Source organism: Diadema antillarum, unplaced genomic scaffold (assembly GCF_040938485.1).
Source record: "Diadema antillarum isolate AM-2024a unplaced genomic scaffold, OU_Dant_1.0 scf00000056, whole genome shotgun sequence".
Classification (NCBI taxonomy): Eukaryota; Metazoa; Echinodermata; class Echinoidea; order Diadematoida; family Diadematidae; genus Diadema; species Diadema antillarum.
The window spans coordinates 360,477-381,132 of record NW_027270945.1 but is presented as its reverse complement, the minus strand read 5'-3'; the positions used below and the strand labels follow the sequence as shown (position 1 = coordinate 381,132).

The 20,656-nt window shown below is 38.5% G+C and overlaps 1 protein-coding gene across 1 annotated transcript; it reads right to left on the bottom strand.

Moving 5' to 3' along the window:
- Positions 1-1,812: 1,812 nt before the first annotated feature.
- LOC139715842 (dnaJ homolog subfamily A member 2-like) lies at positions 1,813-19,895 on the bottom strand. Its single transcript, XM_071627378.1, has 10 exons — positions 19,791-19,895; positions 15,549-15,608; positions 14,895-15,003; positions 13,934-14,060; positions 12,277-12,357; positions 11,432-11,565; positions 10,410-10,552; positions 7,711-7,909; positions 6,392-6,519; positions 1,813-4,834 (listed from the first exon to the last, which is right to left on the bottom strand). The coding sequence occupies exons 1-10, from the start codon at positions 19,890-19,892 to the stop codon at positions 4,655-4,657; spliced, it is 1,263 nt and encodes a 420-aa protein (XP_071483479.1). The 5' UTR covers positions 19,893-19,895; the 3' UTR covers positions 1,813-4,654.
- Positions 19,896-20,656: the final 761 nt, after the last annotated feature.

Sequence of the window (20,656 nt, the reverse complement as noted above, 5' to 3'; positions counted from 1 at the left end):
TGGAAACAAATGACATTACAGTACTATGTAGAAAATGCACGGAAAACTATTCCACTGCAATTTTCAAAAAGACGGTGAAGCTCTACAACTTACAGCAAGCTGACAGTCACACGTAAGACTGCCAATTAAACTCCAAAGGGTGTGCATATATTGAAAAATCTAGAATTGCTCCCTCTACTGAATTTTACAAAACAGGTGTATATTCCACTTCCTTGCATCATCCAAGCTCACACTGGAAAGAGACGTAAGAAACGAGTTGGGCACTGGTGTGCACAACGTCTAACGAACTGTTGCTTCATGGATAATATCACATTAGAGACTCATAATGAAATCTAGTTTTAATTTCCTCGTCAAATGTTTACTTTTATCATGAACAAAAATAACAAATGTTTTATCTTAACACTGAAAAGAGCTGTCAAACACAAATAAAAATCTGAAATTTACACCACTTCCATTTGATCAGATAATAGCCTATCGTATGGCTCTATGCAAAGTCCTAATCACTTCCACACACGTATCACTGTTGCCTTACAGTATTGTCTCAAGCACTGATAGGCCTTGTTAATTCAAACATTACTATCTATGACACTTTATTTTAAAAAAAAAACACAGAAGTGACAGAACCACAATGTTAACACATATCTTACTGGAGACTGGAAATAAGGCTATCGTTACAAATCTGTTTCATATTACGCGCATTTCTGCATGAACATAGCAAGTACAAAAGAATTCTAGCATGGCTGACCTAATTATATTTCATATTTGTTTATTGTATATCAATTACTTTACGTATTAGGATATCTGTTATGATATCTAGATGTTCATGTGAGGAATACTTCGGTGTACAAGAATGCATTGTGTCAAGAGTCATAAAAACAAACAAACAAACAAACAAACAGACAATTTGAACAATAATGAACATGCTAAGCACAGGATGGAGTGGGATGAGAATGGAGACTATTATACAGATGTCAAGCAGGCGTTTCCATGAATGAACAGAGTAGCTTCAGCAGCTAACCCTGAATCTAAAATCATTGATTTTCCTTCAAGTTGCAGTACACTTTTACAATCCAAAACTGTACAGACAGATATCTATCACAAGAACTAGCTGTATGTAAATGGTCGAGGGATGTCTCTGTCATAAGATGAAGTGCCCACATTTGTTCACATCAGCAAGGAGAAGGTGGAGTTCTGGATACCAGAAGATGCTATGAGTAAATTCAGTTGCTTCTCACAATTCACACATGCGTGAATGCTGGCACTGCACTCTTAATGCAATCCTCCTCCACACTGCCTAATGGGATAGTACAGTATTGGTGGAGATGAGAATTGGGCTTTTAACTTTTTGTGAGATACAAAGAAAACACGTATGAAATAGTACAGAGCATACCATCTTAAGAGGAATTCAAAGTTTACTTGATGAAAATTGGGTTTGGAATGACTGAAACATCCAAAAACAAAGTAAAACAAAGCGATCGTAATTAAATGTGGGTCCCACACTTTATTGGATCGCTCAGTTTTGGATATCTCAGCCATTCCAAAACCAATTTTCACTAAATAGATGTTGAATTCCTCATGGAATTACATGCTCTTTCATATTTCGTAAGAGGTTTCTCATTATCTCACCCCAAAAAATGTTAGAATCCTGAAATTAGAGCTCAACCATAACTATACAATCCCTTTAAATTCTATCACAGCCCAAATCACTCAACATTTCTTATGAAAATGATCAGTTAGAGAGACTCATATCATCAGCCATCTATTTTGTTTTTAGTATACTTCTATAATTACCGGTACTGATGAGATCTGCTAGCATTATGTGGTTGGTTGTCAGCTCAAGTCAATCAAAAGGACTTCCAAAAGTTTCAGAGTTGCTATAGATAACTTACAAAAACAAACACAGACAAAACAAAACAAAACAGCCATGGGATTCGTCTGAACATAGAGGCAACCCTATCAATATAATAGCTATGAATGTGCTCTATGAATTGTCTGGTTGTCTGACTGTCTGTCCATCTGTCTGTCTGTGTGGAGATGTGTTTGTGTAAGCAACCACCATGGATTTTGAATACATTGCTACATCCATCCTTTGTTCCTAAGGGATACAAGTGAAGGGTTTAATTGAAAAATAAGTGAACTCCATTCTTTGTAGCTTGAGGCATTTGCAATTACGTGCTCAATAAAAACAGAAAAAAATATGAAAATAAGGGATATACTTAATCATAACTTCAGAATATTCCTTGTTATATAACAAGAGAGATATCACTGGAAAGGTTTTATTTCGCTCTATTTGATGATGGGCTTACTGTTAAAACGTCCAAGGATAGTGTTTATCCCATTTCGTGGTCAAGCTTTACAAATATCATCCATGGACAGTCTCTCTGCCTACAAGTGTACTTTATAGAGATAAGATATTGCCGTCTCCTCCTCTCTTTAATTATCTGCCTTTTGCACACAAATCTGAGATGGGCTTGCATAACTAAAGATCAAAAGAGATTTCATAAATCTGCTCCTCTTTTTAATTATCTGCCTTGTGCACACAAATCTGACATGGGCTAGCATAACTAAAAATCAAGAGATTTTATAAATCAGTGGGCTTCTCACACAGTATTGCTGATTCTGTATGTATCACCTTCTACTACGCATGTGCGTACTTTAATGGTAATCTAACATTCAGCATACTGTATACACGTAAGTCAATGCTTCTCATGGCTAAGGAATGTGTTATACTGGGCTAAGTAAAACCTATCATTAATAGAATCCTTATTACTTTTATTGTTCCATGTGTATATTTCTCACAGCAACTTGAACCTCTTACCTGATGGCATTCATTTTTTTTTAAAGCCATAAATAATATCATCACAAATATAATCAATGGTTGCCTCATTAACAAACTGATTTTGATAGTTGCAGACCAACTACAAATTCACATTCACTTCAAATTCTGTTGTGCATATGGACATGATTCTAATTCAGTAACATGCAAACGTACACAGAAGTCCAGATGTTTAACTTCACACCTACAAGCCTTGAGACACCAAAGTTTGATGACTGCTACTTTATATTATACAGTTTTCCTCACGAGCAATGTGTTTAACTTTTGCAATCACAGGTTTTTGTTTGTGTTGTTTTTTATGAAGCCTTGACAAAATTTAAAATAATCCTTATTTGTGAAGACACATAGCCTTTCCTTGCAAGATAATAACTGATTTCCATAATTCTAAGAAATTATGTTAATTCCTAAAGTTCTCATATGAAAACAAATCATCATCATACTACCTCCTTTCACACCACATTTGTACCCCAAAAAAAGACTTGCAAGAGCTTTTTTGTTTTAGTTGTCACCACCCCAATACCTTAAAATGAAGATATCAAATTACAATTTAATTTCCTGATTGCTAAAACACTATGTGAACGTTCTCGCTGCTCTGTTGAAACTCCAGTACCTGTTACGTCACATCCGCTCTTACTTATTGCTTTAAATAACACTTCCACAATCACTGAAAAGATGTAAATATCAAGGATGAGTAAAACCTACTACATATCTTATATTCTATTATTCAGCACCGCTCATTTACTTTCACATACCGGCAACTAATCACATATCAAACACGGCTTGCAACACCTTGACATCCTATACCACGGCCTTGTAAAGCTCATCGCATCTGAAACTGAACTGAAAGTATTCACATGTTCCACACACACATACTGGTAAGCATGACATGAGAAAATATTTCTGTACCTATTGGCAATGTCTGACTGATATTTTACAGTTTTCCATGGAGTGAAGATTCAGTGCTAAAATTCTTGGTAATGATACATACATGGTTAACTCTGAAACATTTTCTTCTTCTGATTCACAGAGCTATATTACCTCTCCACTTGGATGGTGCCAGCAAAAATTTATATATCAACAAATCTACAATATTTGACATAGTGTGCAACATTAAGGAGTATGCTCAATCACTTTTCCCAGAAGTACACATTATAGGATTAAGCACTATATTCATATTAATTACAACTCCACAGTTCAATTAAAAAGTAGCAAAAATACAAGTTTATAAAGACTGGTGCATATATAATGATCAACATGACAACAAAAAAAGGAGAGGAAATATTAAAAGGTATTGATCATTATTTACCTATCTGCATACAAGAGTATATACCATCAATGTGAGCGAAGTGGGAAATAAAAAGACCACGATGACTACGGTATTTTGTGAAAATGATCAAAGCAGTGACAACAGGTGGTGAAGGCCCAAATCAGTTTGCGACCAATCTCGGACTGAAAACAGGTGCACAGTGGTCCTCAAGTCCTGTCTGGCAAACGCTGCAATCCAAATTATCAACCATGACAACAACTGTCAAGGTGCCATTAAGACTTGAGAGCCTGGACACAAGACTAGTCAAACTGAAGGAGGGGAAAAAAAAAATCAGACCCACTGAACAAAATCTGAACAAACAACATATCACAGTCTCAATTATCTAACACAGTCCTGAACATTAATCTCGTCTCGGCATAAACGCGAGAGTCCAAAATGGCAATCTCTCCATTTTTTTTTTTCCTCTTTCAGGGACAGTTCGTTATTCACACATTGGTCAAGCGCTAACTCACTGTCCTTTCTGCATTAGGCTGCTACTGTCCACACTGACGTTATTGATGCGCACACTGGACCGACGGGCCACCCGGGTGGTCGTCATCGTCGTCCTCCTCGTAGGCGTCCCGACGCTCTTGGTGATTGTGGGAGAGGTCAAGGTCCATCAGGTCGACTTCTTCGGCCTCATCGCCGGGCGGGGGATATTCTGGTCGCTGGGGTAACAGCTGTTCTAGTTCCTGTACAATATGTCCACAAAAAAAAAAAATTACAATCAGATTTTTGCATTGATAACTTCCAATATGATTGAAATGTCTGAATGCTATTTCAGGGTCTAAAAACATAATGTCTTACCTATAGTTTGCAGAAAACCCCATTCAATTTGGTTAAGTGGTGACAGAGAAATGTGAATTGTTGTGAAGCATGTCGTGGATGTGATTTTTCCAAGTTTAGCACTTGGATGCTCTTGGAACTGCATACTAATGTGTGAACATAATGGCCAGAACTTGGAGGGAAGTGATACCTGCCATGCTCTACAAAAATCTTCATTTCTCTTTGACCACTAAAGCAAATTGGATGGGGTTTTCTCTAAGACGTGGGTAATAAGTTATAATTTCATACCCTGAAATTGTATTTGGATTGATTCACTATTTTTAAAGTTATCATTGCAGAGGGTCCCACTGTAAATTTTTGGGGGGACATACGGTATAGAGGCACGGATGTAAATGGCATTTTAGATAACAAGAGCTAGCCGAATACTAGCACTATACATATTTCTTTTTTTGTTTCTGTTTTTTTGTTGGGGGAGTGGGGCGTGTGTTTTATTCTAATCTAGACATTATCTGGACCACAAAAGCAGTGAAGAAAGATGAATACACCACCTTGTCTCCGTCCAACCAAAAGGGATGAATGATTCTTTCAGTGCTTTTCTAGCAAAGTAATTGACCTCTTTTGTTCTTACATGTTTTCTCTTTTCTTTTCACCATCATCTTCATCTCTTCTTTCTCATTTTTTTTTCCTCTCCATCACTTTCTCCATTTTTTGTCACTCCACATCTTTCTGAACATTCTGTTGTTGGTTTATGCCTGTGTTATTCTGCAAGCAAATAACCTGCATGCTGTGACAAACTGGGTTGTCATTCCTTGACAATTGCTTATGAAAATTTGAAGGATAGCATTTTTCCTCAGTTTGAATTCCATCCTCTCTGGTGATTCGTAGGCATAAACAAAAATACAGTCTGACCTCTCCTATCTGGACATGTTGGGACCAGCGCTCATCCGGATAAAGGATTTGGCTGGATATGGGAGACTCAATGTTTAATACATGCAGCTGCCTACCCAATGGTAGCTACATGTACACATATCAATTTTGTGTGAACATGTCACATCCTCGTCAGCTAGTCTGCGTTTGAAATTCTCTGATAATTAGCTGAATGAAGGACTGCCTGTACATGCACTGATTCCATAACAAGTTTTCTGTCCATGTTCTTGCACTGATTTGGGGATAGTGAATGTATAAATGCATTTACATGAAAATTAGATGTGAATGTATGTTATTCATGTTGGGAAAAGATATGCAATCAATGTGAGTGTGTGTAGGAATCTTGTTCCAGTCTGAAATCCCCCTTTTCCCCGTAATTAATAGATTGAAAAAAAAAAACAACGCCAAAATCGCATCCAGATAATAGAGAAATCTGGATAAAGGGAGGCTGGATAGGAGAAGTTGAACTGTATTATGAAGACAGAGACATATGGTTAACGGGATTGGCAGATAAAGGGGCACACCGACATCGTTACCTTCAACTTCTCTTCAGATGTGAAATTGTTTTCAGGGAATTCAATGTTGAACTTGATGATGAGGTTGCCCTTTTCGTAGGGATTCCTGTACATGGGCATGCCTTCTCCTTCCACGACCCGTTTGCAGCCTGTAAACAGTGAAGCACAAACACAGTCTCTAAGAACAAGGGCTCCCTCACAGTTTGTTAATTTTTCTGTCTGACTGCATGTGAGTAATAGCAACTGCTGCATGCATTCCTCATCTTCACAAACATGATTGACACGACACTAGATAAATGGATAAATAAGATAGATATAGATAGCTAGACAGACAGATAGGTTCATACTGTAAAGGCAGAAATTTTTGCGTTATATTACTTTTCGAGTATTTCGCACTACATTTGGCGAGCGTGAATTTATAAACCCATGAAAATATCTTTACAATTTTCTCTGCACATTTTGAATGGGTTGGCAATTATTGTGCAGATTTAACTCAAGTACCCACAAATGTGCTTTTGAGCCACTCAGCATGGAAAATTAATTGCGCAAAAAAATCTTGACATTTACTGGATTAGATAGATTAGATATACTGTGTGCTACCGTTACAACAAACTCCTTGGGACCGGCAGTTTTCTTTGGATCCATTCTAAACGAAATTTCGTTATAAACGAACAGCAGAATGTATTCATATACAGAGATGATGATTTTGGGACTTGAATTTTGATTTTGCTGTATTTTAGACATTATACTAAATCGCTGTTAAAATCAGAAACAGACTTGACACAGACAAGAGTAATACACATCGCAGACCCCTGCAGCTCAAGCAGTGATCTCCTCATTAGATGGTGTGATATTGCCAAACTAGTTCAAGATGGATCATACTACAAATTAACCCATTGAGGACGGTATGATTTTGCTACAACAAGCATTTCCCATAGACACTTGCCTGAGTACACTTGGGACTCGTCCTCAATGGGTTAATGCAGTAACTTGGTTGGCATCACACCCTCAACATTAGCAGAATGATTTCTATAGTATCATGTTTGCAGTTTATAATGAAATAAGCGTTGCGACATCAGGAATACAATTTCACAGCTGCATAATTCAAAAAGTATGCATACTCTTTGTGAGCTGCAGAAAGCATGCATTTCAAATGAAAATCTCTTGCTACCTATAAAATTTGGATTGCATTACAGATTTTGCCATTTTGAGCGATTTTGTGATGGTTTCTTGTTTTCAAGTCACACTGGAAATAAACCTAATTAGGGCGGTGTGACACAAGCTACGAGAGTGTTCAAGTTGTTTTCCCTTTCTCTCACTGACACGATTACAACACTTACCCGGCTGGATTATTTTGCCCGGTGGGTACTTGACAAGTAGTTTCCTGTTGTCTAAGTGTGTTATTGAAAACTGGAAGCCACACAACGCCTCCGTGATGCCAATGGTATGCTCCATGTAGAGGTCGGTGCCCTGGCGCTTGAACTGGTTGTGCTCCTTCTCCACCAGTATGATGATCACATCTCCTGGCTCTACATCCGGCTGGAGGATTTGAAGGGTTGACAGTAACGACATGTGAGATCAAGGAGGTTCTAGAGCTGGAGTTCCAACTGGCCATAATTATTCAAACAGTTGTCATATTTCTATGGATGCACAAAAGAATTCCACAGGTGCATTAGTACCCTTGACGTTCGATGTTTGAAGCCGCCATCATTCTGGGCAATCAGAAGAAGGATTTTGAACTCTAACATTATATCGGGTATATCTTGCTTGTTTATTCATTAAATGACAAGAAATTTCTCCTTATGATAAAACATTTAGAACAAAGGTGAAACTCGTCCAGAAATACCTGCCAAGGGGGAAATCGGAGCTGTATGTTGTGAAAGTATTTGAAAGTACACCCTCTTTGAATGGCGATTGTAACATTTTTCCGCTAAATTCCGACAAATAAAACTGATATGGAATAATCTTCGATAATAGTTCTTTATAAATCAATATGTCAGATTTGTGCCCAGACATGCCCATGTCCAGTAAACTTGATTTTCATTTCATCAATTTCTTTGTGATTTCTATCCGCGCATCCCCTGCCTGTACCTTTTTGTATTGCTCATGTTCCATAAGTAGGGATGGCAAAAAGTTATCACCATCATAAAGACATATCTTTCCTAGAAGGTAGCTGGTCGTTATGCAATGACACATGAATCAATTGTCTTCCTACCTATGGGGCAGCTCCAGTTTAGTACATACTTCAAGTATTTTTGAGTGGCCGCTTCGAACATGGGATCAAAGGGAATAAAACTGTTGTTACTCCATCTCCTGAACCTCCTTGGTGAGATCAAAGCAAACTTGTAACTACTTCTTATGTCATCGCTTTGTATTGAGCGAGGCTATCAACACCATCACTGATGTCACTAATCTGACATGTCGTTGCACTTTTTCACTATAACAATATTATGGTCTGTTGTAACAGTCATACTGTATGTAGGTTTTGCACAAAATGAGGGAAAGATTTGATATCTTTGACAAAGAATTCAAATAATGATGTTGCTCCTTACTTTGGAAAGTGTATGTTTCAACTTAGGCCTAGGGTAAAATATATACCAAGAGACGAAACTGAACATAATTTTACCCATTTATTATCCTTGATCGGTCAAAGAAATATTACTTTCGAATTCCCCTCAACATTTCCATGCTAAGTGAGGTAATATAAGGGAAATGAATAAAATAAACAAACATAAGCAGGAACAAATACATTAATCTGTATAACTCAGATTTTGCGAAATGACTGCAACCACAGTTGAAGCACTCCACTAGATGAGCCTGCCTGACTTTGTTATATTGTGTGCTATTCATGACTTCCAATCTACCTAGAATCGCTATCCCACAGCCATAATGGTTGTGTAGTCCCTCAGAAAGCCCAGTGCTGCTGCCTCCCCCTCCCCCATCCAATATTACTTTCATCATTAAGAGATATCATTTTATCATAAAGAGGCCATTCTAGCATTTACAAGTTCACAAAAATTATATATAGGACAGCATGGCAGTACATTTGTTCATTGTAGCTTCAGTTTCAGTGAGAACAAATCTATGCTACAGAGATAAAGTCCTGATGAAGACTGCCATGCCATACACCTGTATTTTACAATCTACCACAGTAACTGCATTTTGGTGAATAATCTCTTGGGTCATTTCGAGGGGCGGATCCAGGAATTCTGAAAAGTGTGTGTGTGTGTGTGGGGGGGGGGGGGGGGGGGGGGAGGAGGTGCCAAAAATATTTCTGGTGCCACTTCTGGGTTTCATCGGTCGACAAGCAAAAAAAAAAAACGCTTCAGCGCAAGTTTCTGGTGCCACTACAATCGGCTGACAAAGATGGTTTCTTCAAAACTTAAGGGGGGAGGGGGGGGGGGGGGGGCCGTGCCCCCTTTCATTTTTTTCTTTTTATTTCTTTTGTTTTAACCAAAAAACAGGAAGGATGCCCCCGTCTGGATACGCTTGTGAAAACAGACAGTGTGAGATTCTTATCATCAGATAAACCACAACCCTAAAACATATCACCTGCCCACTAATAGCTTAAAATTACTGAACTGTTCCACTTCTACAGAGGTCTACCCCATTTTACTTTAGCTAAAAGTCTGGAATTGTGGCCCTTGTATTCATGACCATTAATCAGCTGTCAGGTCACAAATATCTATACCAAGCAGCATTCTGGTAACTTGGGCTGATCTCAAAGTATCAAGGTGATATGACATACATACATACAAGAAGACAACCCTGGAACAGAACACACTGAAACCCAATACAGTGCACTCCCGTTATAACGAACACAGTTATAACGAAATTCCGGTTACAACGAAGTAAAAATTAAGGCAGCAACATTATACGCTCTATGTATTTTTATTGTTTATTTGTTCGGTTAGAACAATATTTCGATATAACGAAAGAAAACTGCTGGTCCCGGGGACTTCATTATAACAGGGGTCCACTGTATATGGCAAAGGTGTCAGGGAGATTGGGTGTAGTACGGAGGTTAAAGCACTCTTACCTGCTGATCACCCTCCCCTCTGAACGTGATCCTCTGCCCCTCCTTCATGCCCTTGTCGATGTGTACCTCTAGGATCTTGGACTCTTTGTTGACCTTCATCCCGTTACACTTCTTGCAGCGATCCTTCTCATTTATTCTCTCCCCTGGGGGTGGGTGACACAATGTGGAGGAAGGTTTAAATACTGCATACTGTATACGCCATATATTTAGCGAGTCTAAATTTTCATGAAACGATTTCGCGAGTGTTAAATTCACAATCACGGAGTCCTGTACTGAATGGAGACCTGTATACATGTGCCTCACATTCACATCAGGACTAATATTTTCACGCATCTTTAATTTCACGAATAGCAGCTGATTCACGAAATTTGTGAAAATAAAAACCTCGGGAAATATTCGGCGTATTACAGTACATGTTACACTTTCATATTCTCTGTGTCTTACGCAGACAAGGCAATTTTTAAAGTTATCCTATGTCAACAAAAAAATTCTGTTGTGAGTCACATGCCAGTAATCAGGTATTTTTTGTCTTCGAATGTCATAAAACTTTTCTTGAGGCTAGTTGTACGACTATTGAACATGAAATGTAACTAAAAATGAATGTATAAATGAAGAGTTTATTCAAAAAGAGAGTTAACTCCATTTATCTATTTGGTTTTGGGGTCTTTTTTGTTGTTGTTGTTGATTGTTCCGAAGGTTGGGGGGGGGGGGGGGGGGGGGGAAAGCAACCCATGAACAAACTGGAAACTACATTTATCAATGTACTTTGTACCCATAGCACTAACTTTGCTCTATCACTTCTGATTCTTGAGAAAAAGAATTTTTAAAGATTCCTTATGTTTTTTCAAGGGGGCCCAGGGGCCCCTGGGGAGCATGCTACCCATTTTAACAAAGTGAGATCCCATTCCCCTAGGGATGATACCTGTCAAGTTTGGTGAAAATTCATTCTGGGATTTTCAAGAAGAAGATGAAAATGTATCATTTAGGTCCCACTTTGGACAATGGTCAGCTGACACACTTACCTTCTCCCCGGCAGTCCGGACACGTCGATTGCATCTGCTGGACCATTCCCGGCCCGAGCTGTCGTATCGTCACTTTGATTCCCCGCCCGTGACAGGTGCGACACGGCTGCATGGCACCGGGCTTGCCCCCAACTCTGCAAAAGCAAGGACAGGTTTGCAGTTAATATCACAATGAGGCTTTCACATTGTGTCAAATATATTTAACCCTTTGTGCGCTTTGAGAGCTAATTGGCACAGAAAACCCCATAGCATTGTACAGACTGTCCCAAGTATGTGACACTGAAAGGGTTAAAGACAAATATTGTGCAGGCCTTCATGGTGTGATTGTGACACCGTCTGTGCAGCAATTTCCATTTGCTTGATGCGCAATAGGGCTAAAACTGAATTTTCCTGTCTTGCCTGATACACAAGATTGTCATCAACTTCGCAAATTTTCTGCACAACACCAGAATGCTTCTCTAAAGAAAATGCAATATCCATGAACATTTAATCACATGAATATAGTGACTCTAATGCAATTTATTGTGTCATCTGATTTTGCTGACATAGTCGTTGATAGGTAATTATTTTTTCTTTTGTGTGTGTATGTGTATTTCTATAACACAAATCTCATTCATGTCCAAGGAATTAGATTACACTGAATAACAGTGGTCCTCTTTTGCCAGAACATATGTCCATATCTTTTTGTTATTGTTGTTTTTACCACTACTATCTAGCACTCTTACTGGTTTCAAAACATGTACTTGTATATGAGTCACTTTATGACAGCAGAAGTTTTGAAACACATCATGCTTTCATTTGTTTTCCTTTCTTTTAAACTGATGAATAAGTTGACAGGTACTTACCCACCACATGCATCACAAATTACATTCTTGCTAAGTTGAAGCTTTGATACTTTGCCATTGTACAGATCTTCCAGAGAAACTCTGTAACACAATCACAGTGAAATAGTTGGACAAACACACATCAAGTGCTGCTCTCAGAGAGACTGCACACTGTTTGCACTTTAAAGGGATCATATAGTTTTGGTTGAGACTGAACTTCAAGTTTATATCATTTTTATTCATTTTTTATTTTTTTGGTGAGATAGTGAGAAACCTCTTATGAAATATGAAAGAGCATGTAATTCCATGAGGATTTCAACGTTTATTTGATGAAAATTGATTTTGAAATGGCTGAGATATCCAAAACAGAGTGATCCTAATAAAGTGTGGGACCCACATTTTATCATGATCATTTTGTTTTACTTTGTTTTTGGATGTTTCAGCTATCCCAAACCCGATTTTCATCAAATAAACTTTGAATTTCTCTTAAAATGGTATGCTCTGTACTATTTCATAAGTGTTTTCTTGGTATCTCGCAAAAAAGTTAAAGCCCAATTTTCATCTCCACCAATACTGTACCATCCCTTTAAATTGAGAGGGAAAAATGAATGTTAGGCTGTTTAAACCACATTTCAAACACATTATGTTGACAACTTCAGTACAATTGTACCATATTAAAGCATCTCCCATAGTACATATAGATATAAGTAAAAGAAATGTTCAGGATAAGTGATACAGCAATGAAATTTTTACACATAAAAATGTAATGACCATACGATTCCCTTTCTCTGTATCGTTTATAAAACCATTGTTCTTCACACTTCAATATTACTTGGTGGAAATGCACATTTGCATGCTTATCAATCATAAATACACAAATTGCTATATTGAATAATCATTTTGAATTTTGTCTTCAGTAAGGGAAGATACTAGTCTATGTCTGTCAGTGAAACATTTCTTGAAATAATTGCAATTAATTTATGGAAAATATTTTCGAAAGGTGTAAAAGTCATGTAAGCAACAGACAAAAATACTGTGGAGAAAGTAAAAGTTGATGTGATAGAAACAGGAAGTATGGCAAACCAAGAGAGATAGACTGGGAGGTACCGGCAGAGCATGTGAGATTAACTGACCGGTGGAAGAAAGGAATAATAGCAAAGTACGAAGGATAAACTGGCCAGTGACAGAAAGGAACAAAAGCAAAGCCTATGAGTTAACCTCACTATAGAGAGAAAAGAATGACGGCAAAAAGCATTTAAAAGAGATACAATGTCTAGTGAGTGAGAGGGGTACAGACCAACATGTGAAATGTTCTGACAGACCTGAAAGAGAAGAAGTGTGGGGGGGGGGGGGGGGGGTGTATGATAGACCGACACGGAAGAGTAGATACAAGGTACTGTAAAGCTTAGGAGATCAACTGAACAGTGTGAAGGGGTAATGGCAAAACATGTAATGAAATGACCTGTAAGAGAAAAAGGAGCAACTGCAAAATGAACAATAATGTCACTAGTGACACAGCAAGGGGAAATTACAAAGTATGCAAAGATAAATTAAATGATGAAAGAGAAAATGGACAAAGAAAAGATCGAAAGGTAAATAGCAAGGCATGTAAAGATAAAGTGACCAGTAAGAGAGGGAGAAAGAGAGAAAGAAAGGAACAATGGCACAGCAAACTGACCGGTGTTGATGTAGAGTATCTTCCCCCTTCATTCTTCGTCTGCTCGTCCTCCTGGGTCCCCTTCCACCAAACGGACCTCCGAACATACTTTCACCAAAGAAGCTCGAGAAGAGATCTTCCATACCTCCTGTGGATTGGCAAAATTGGCATGTTTCTTTCTTTCTCAATCAGGAAATGCCCCCCACAAAAAAAAAAAAAAAAGAGAAGAAAAATGAAACTCAAATACATACAATGTGCATATGATTGCATTTATATCATCTATGGTTGCATCTTCTATCCACAGAGGACGATTCAGAAGATTTCTGTCTCTTCTACTTATGGAACATTTCATTACATGAACTACCAACAACACTGCAGAGTCTTTATCACACTGACCTACTAGTGTCAATTTGCAGAATATTACGCTTGCAAACTATACAGTTTTAATACAGTACTTCTTTCACGAAGTTATGACTGAGTGATTCTGTTTAAATGAAAAAAAAAAAAATCTGGACAACATAACCCTCATCTATCTATGACGATGCATACACGCTAGGTGAAATCTAGCTACTCAACAACTCACAGTCTGTTCATACAAAGGGGTTGATGGAAATAAGTTTGGGGGAGATTCCAGTCAAAACTTAGAAGTGAAAATAGATCCAGAATTTACAATGTATTTGTCAAAGTTCCTGCTTTGAGATGCATTCAGATTTTTTTTTTAAACTTCAAAGTATTAGAATGTGCTATAAACACCCACAGTATCATTATAAATCAAGATGACATAAAATGAAATCACTACACTAAAGAAGTTGATTGTCATTGATGTTTATTCTACCTAATTTCCAAAGAAACAAACAATTGATGTATATTGTTCATAATACCTTTGCGTGTCAAGTTGGGACAATTTGCCAATTCTGATGTGACATGTTACTTTGATATTCACTATTGATAGATTTTTCAAAGATTTTTTCTTCCAACTTACCTCCACCTCGGCCACCTCCTTCTTTCAGGGCATCAAGTCCATAATTATCGTAGGTTTCCCGCTTTTCTGGGTCTGATAGTACCTCATACGCAAAGCTGATTTCCTTAAACTGCAAACACGCAAAGAATATTGAATTACAATTGTAAGCCAACGCATAAAATGAAATGGTACATAATGCAAAGACAACTGCACAGCAGACAGCAGATCGAATTCTTAACTACATGTATGCAAGCATTCAGTTATCACCTATAAAAGACTTCATTAGAGCATATTCTCGTAGCAAATCTTACACTGTATTCACTTTAGGTACAAATCAGTCAAAGTGAACAGTCACATACTCGTTTAGTAAAGTTTCTTGCTGCATGTACTGGGTATTTGATTTGATTGAACTCAATACCGCTTGTAAGCAAATCAAAATCTATTAACCCGTTGAGGACGAGTCCTGAGTATACTCCGGCAGGTGTCTATAGGAAAGGCGTGCTGTAGCAAAATCAGTCCGTCCTCAATGGGTTAAACATCTTCTGCAATTTAATATAGGTACTGTGGATTATGAAAAACAAATATCTTTAAACAGATATGACTGCTGTGAGACAGCTATTGGGAGTTGACATTAGAGTTTTATTTCAATTTAAGCTGCAATAACTTGACACTTACTTTATCCCCATACTCTGGGTTCTTGTCTGGATGATACTGTTTTGCCATCTTCCGATAGGCCTGGTAACATGAAAAAAAGAGAAGAAAATTATGGTAAATTATGTTATTTGCACATTTTCCTACAAACATTGCTTTATCAATGCATGCATTAAAACAAGAAACAAATATTCTCCAAACAATGAGCACATTTGAATGTTTCACTAAGTACTGCATCTTCTAAAGATCACCTGTTTTTCAGATGCATTGTGCCTTGAGTACATAGAGTGTACATGCTGCCAAATATCAAATCTTCTCAAGTTGTTTAACTCTTTATGTGCCACTTTCGCACGTCCGACTCAGTCAAAGGCGTGCCAACTTCGTATATTCTGCTCAAACGCACAAACCCGTCCAAACCGATCAATAAATCACCCAATGCCACAGTATAATGGAAGCGTTTCATGCGGTACCATTCCTGTCACACGTAGCTTGCATTTTATGTGTTGATTCAATATCAACCAATGTTCATTCCTGGATCTACAAGTAAATTCCCAGCCTGTGCCAGTGTTTTGTGTGCAAAAGCATGCCTCTGCAATAATAAAGCTATTGCTCTTTTGAAAGGAAAATACTTATAGATTTGTCATGTGATTTACAGATGTACATCAAATCAAAGCTAGGAATTTTCTCTACAACTTTGCTCATTACATGTCGAGGGTAACACAAATCTATAAAAGTTCCATAGATTTGAAAAAAAAAAAATGTTTTCCCAAAGCAGGACTACATCGCTGTCTCAGCATAACGTGGCACAGAGGGGGTTTACAACGTGGCACATAAAGAGTTAAGGGTAGCTTGGACTTGCAGGTTGCTCATTTAATCACCTTGATGCTGTGATGCTCAAATTGTTCCCTTTGTGGAAAAGATTAACTAATCCCTTCACTTCAAAAAAGGCACTCTGACTCAGCATTACAAAGTCATGGTGCACATTTTCTGTGTAGATGTTGCATTTCACAGGGAGTGGGGGATTGGCTATATGGGCATGAATACAAAGGATTATGTACACAGCCATACACACGATACATTGTATAGACCTGTGCATCTTCTCAGATTATACCAAGTCTAGATGTATTTTAATTTTCTGCTGTGTTCGACTTGCAGGTCTCAAAATTATGAAGTTGCATCAAGAGAATCTCCACAAACCAATTTGTATGGTCCTTTCTAGAAGTGTCTACAAAAATGCACGTACACATACAAGGTGTACATACATGTACGGTTATATACATGTATCTCCCAGTCTACTGTTTTCTCCCAACATATCAGTTTTGATTTAATCCGAAGATTACACCTGCTCCTAAAATTTCTACACATCCATCCCATTCAAAACTGGGACTATTACCAAATAATGTAACCAGGCTGTATTGTACATGTATGAGGACATACACAATTGAACATTGTAAATGATACTCTATTTTACATAACAGCAAAGCAAACTTCATGTCATCACTCCACTGCAGTTCAGTTCTTATCATAATAAGCCAGTGTCCTCTTGCTCAAAATGGAAAAAAGAAAAAAATGCTGAACTACTTGCAATTTCATGGACAAACCTCTGTTTGTGCAAAATAAAAACTATGATGTAAAGACTGTATTTTGGAAGTTGCTGAGGCATGCAAGCACACACACATACATACACGGTGCCCACACATACACACATTTTATATACACACAACTCCTCACTTTAAAACCTGTACAAAATGTTGTACAAAGCATAATGGGTATAATGTATCGGTACTTCAGTTTGCAAATTTATTAGACTCCTAAAGAGTCACAGCACACACACACACACACAAACACACACACAGACGTGTTGGTGGTTATATTTTCCGTTCCTCCTTGACACAAGTCATGGCCTAGTGTACACAGATCTACTGTACTGTAGGTCTGTATCTAGTCAATGTATTTATTGTAGTCACCCTGTAGAGACTTGTCTCAGCTCAGTCAAAGTACAACTTGTAGTAGGGTCTAGTGGATTACACATGCATAGATCTTGTGATTAGTACCAGCATGGTACCAAGGCAGTACTGAGTAGTAAGTAGAAGTGTAGCCCGACCAGACGCCATGCTTCCCATGGCGTCTCCGTTGTGTCCAGCAACAGGGCTGTGCAGACCGATGGGATTTATTGTTTTACACTGAACAATAATTTTGCATAGCAAAGTGATACGAGCAGATCTGTCTCTAAACAGCTTAACAGAGGGCTGACAATACATGTCCCAACGTCAGATAAGAAGCCCACCGTGAAGAGACAGATCCCATCGGACGTTGAGTGCAGTGTACTGTGTACAGTTGTAGGAGTGTACTACAATTGTAGCTGGTGTCAAAGAATGAAAAGATTCAGTGTATCACTCAGGGGGGCAGGGTACCGCCCCTACCTTACAGGTATTCCATTTATGATTTTTTGTCAAAATGTCTGAAAGTGAAAATCAGCAAATTCATGTCAAAATGCTCATGACAGGTATTTCACAAACCACAAGTCAAGAAATAAACACCGGAAGGCTCTGTTGTCTTGTTGTGTTGTTCATATGAGACAGAAAGATCCATCTGTCCGGAAGAGTCTTTTACTTTTTTGATGTTATCGCTCTAATCCAGAGACAGTACTAGGAGGGGATCTGTGAAGCCAGACACAGTCTCTGCGGAACATATCCCCGACGACCAGATACAGACCGACCTTTCGGTCACTGTTCATATTAGACAGAAAGAGTCTGTCCGGAGGAGTCTTTTTTTTTTTTTTTTTGGATGTTATCGCTCTCCTCCATAGACAGACGAAAGCTTGTACCGGTACTATACATCGCTGTGGGGAAGCTCTAACCACTGTCTCTAAGGAGAATTGGGTGAGGTACCTCACCCTTCTTGAATGCGTCTAATTCACAGCCCTAGATCGGCAAATTTTAACTTGTATAGCAAAATCAACATTTGAAGAATGCATTGCACTCACCAGAACAATGAATGATCCAACATTTTGATAGAATTTTCATGAAAAAAGACAACTACCAGCCCGTCGGTATGGTCGTAACAGCTCTTCAACATACATTGTATGAATCCATTAGCCAATCACATGCCAGGCAGATTTCTACGTGTTTTTTTTAATTAAAACAACAATGGCCAACGGATTCAAATTGGTGACTTACATTTAGCGAACGGCGATGTTGCGATATGGATACAAATTTCTGCGATCTAACTAGTTTAACTGTATTTCAATTGCACAATGTGAGAAAGTTACATCAAATATTGCTGCATAATATTAATGTGTCATGTCTTGTCAAACTTGTTTGAGTGTAAAAAAGCTGTATGAAATTGGGTTCATCGTAATGTTTGGTCTGTGCACGACCGCTGGCAGAACAGCCCTTCAGGAGCCAGCATCATAGCCTTCGGTCTGTATGGAGGGATCCGTGAAGCCAGACGCAGTCTCCGCGGAATATATCCCCGACGACCAGATACGTACACAGACCGATCTTTCGGTCAATGTTCATATTTAAAACTTACATAACAATCACTATTATGACAATAGACTTGCCTTGACTTTAGTGTCTTAGAATAGTAGTAGGGTAGTATTTTCTATACACGCACTCACAGCTATGTTTATAATAAGACTAAATGGGCTCTACTACACAGGATGCCTGATCTCAGATGATGTACTTCTACAGCAAATGTAGGCCCACAGGTAATTGCATGTGCATGGCCTTGATTTTGTCCAACGTTACAGAATGGAAAGAGGAAACTGCAAAATTTCTTAGTCATACAGACCCTGATGTGTATTATTACATTGTGTTTCACATCAACAATGAAACTTCGTCATATCTGTGAATTTTGTTTAATTCATAAAATACTGCAAGAGGATAGAAAGAACACAATCCGCCGTGGTTTCAATGTGACGCTAGTACTAAACGAAAGAGAAGGTTCACGAAGCTTTTCTACTTTTCAGCGTGCGGGCCGCTCGTATAGACACCGTATAAACGCATACATACGATCGTCAACCTATGGAACCTACCGGCACGGCGCGACTCGCGATCGCCGCCGTGCACCGTGTACCCTGCATGGTCACATGCATTTGGCATGAAGTCCCATAGACGGCACACGTTATATCCTAAGCCACGCTTGCAGCACACACAGACCTTATGTATAAATCGTCAAGTCATTCATTCCATCACCAGCACTCAGTGACAAAATCCTCCGGCAGGCGATTCGAACAAACAGTGTATTCTTAAATCTAATTACCTTTTTTAACTCCGTATCATTTGCTGATTTCGGGACCCCCAGAAGATCGTAAAGACTGGTATCGACTGGGCCACTGGCCCGAGGCCGTCCGAAGAACGCCATTTTTTTGCGTCACGTTTCTAGTGCAAAGACCAAAGTGAATCAGAATTGAACGCACGGATATCGGATCAACATGTATGCAAAGCTAAAGGCGCATGTACTGTATGTGCTTCGATCATTACCAATCGCGAAGCATAGCAGAGCAACTTCAGCGCAACCCAACCACGAACTCTGCGTTGGCGTGAAATCACACGCAGCCTGCACGCAGCGCGAACCGTCATGCGTAGAAAAGAACATCCACTTGTGAAAGAAACCGGACAGACAGAGTCTAAGGATTTTGTATTTGGAAATAACCGGACACTTTGAACCGAATGATGGAGAGTGCAGAGTGCATACTATAATGTTGCAAAGATATTAAAAAGGGCGAGAAGGGATTTCCCAGTATCTCATATAGACCTACTGGATAATTGTGCATGTTTGGTCTCTGGTTTTTATTCACTGATTATCTTACCCCAATTAATATCATGCTATAACAGTAGTGGGCCGTTGTGAATGAACTTTCTGTTTAATTAGCGGTAGAAAAGGGCCAATTAATTTCGTAGACCTTGAATTCATTGTAGGCCTACAAAATATACAAAATGATATTTTGCAAGGGACACTAAAAGTTACTCAAGATTTGTCTATCGAATATGAATTTAGAGAAAGGTCACAAAATACGTCTCTATATTTGGGACCTTGCGGCTTAACAAGCTGTGCTTTATCCATGTAAACATCAACCTTTGAGTTGAGTTGAGTTGAGTTGAGTTTATTAACAACATACATGTGAA

Excerpts from the sequence above, each read along its gene's own strand:
- LOC139715842 (XM_071627378.1), bottom strand. The coding sequence starts at position 19,892 with ATGGCGTTCTTCGGACGGCCTCGGGCCAGTGGCCCAGTCGATACCAGT. Across the intron at positions 15,609-19,790 it reads ATGATACGGAGTTAAAAAAG|GCCTATCGGAAGATGGCAAA; the intron begins GTAATTAGATTT and ends TCATGTTACCAG. Across the intron at positions 6,520-7,710 it reads GGGCAAAATAATCCAGCCGG|GCTGCAAACGGGTCGTGGAA; the intron begins GTAAGTGTTGTA and ends CACTGTTTACAG.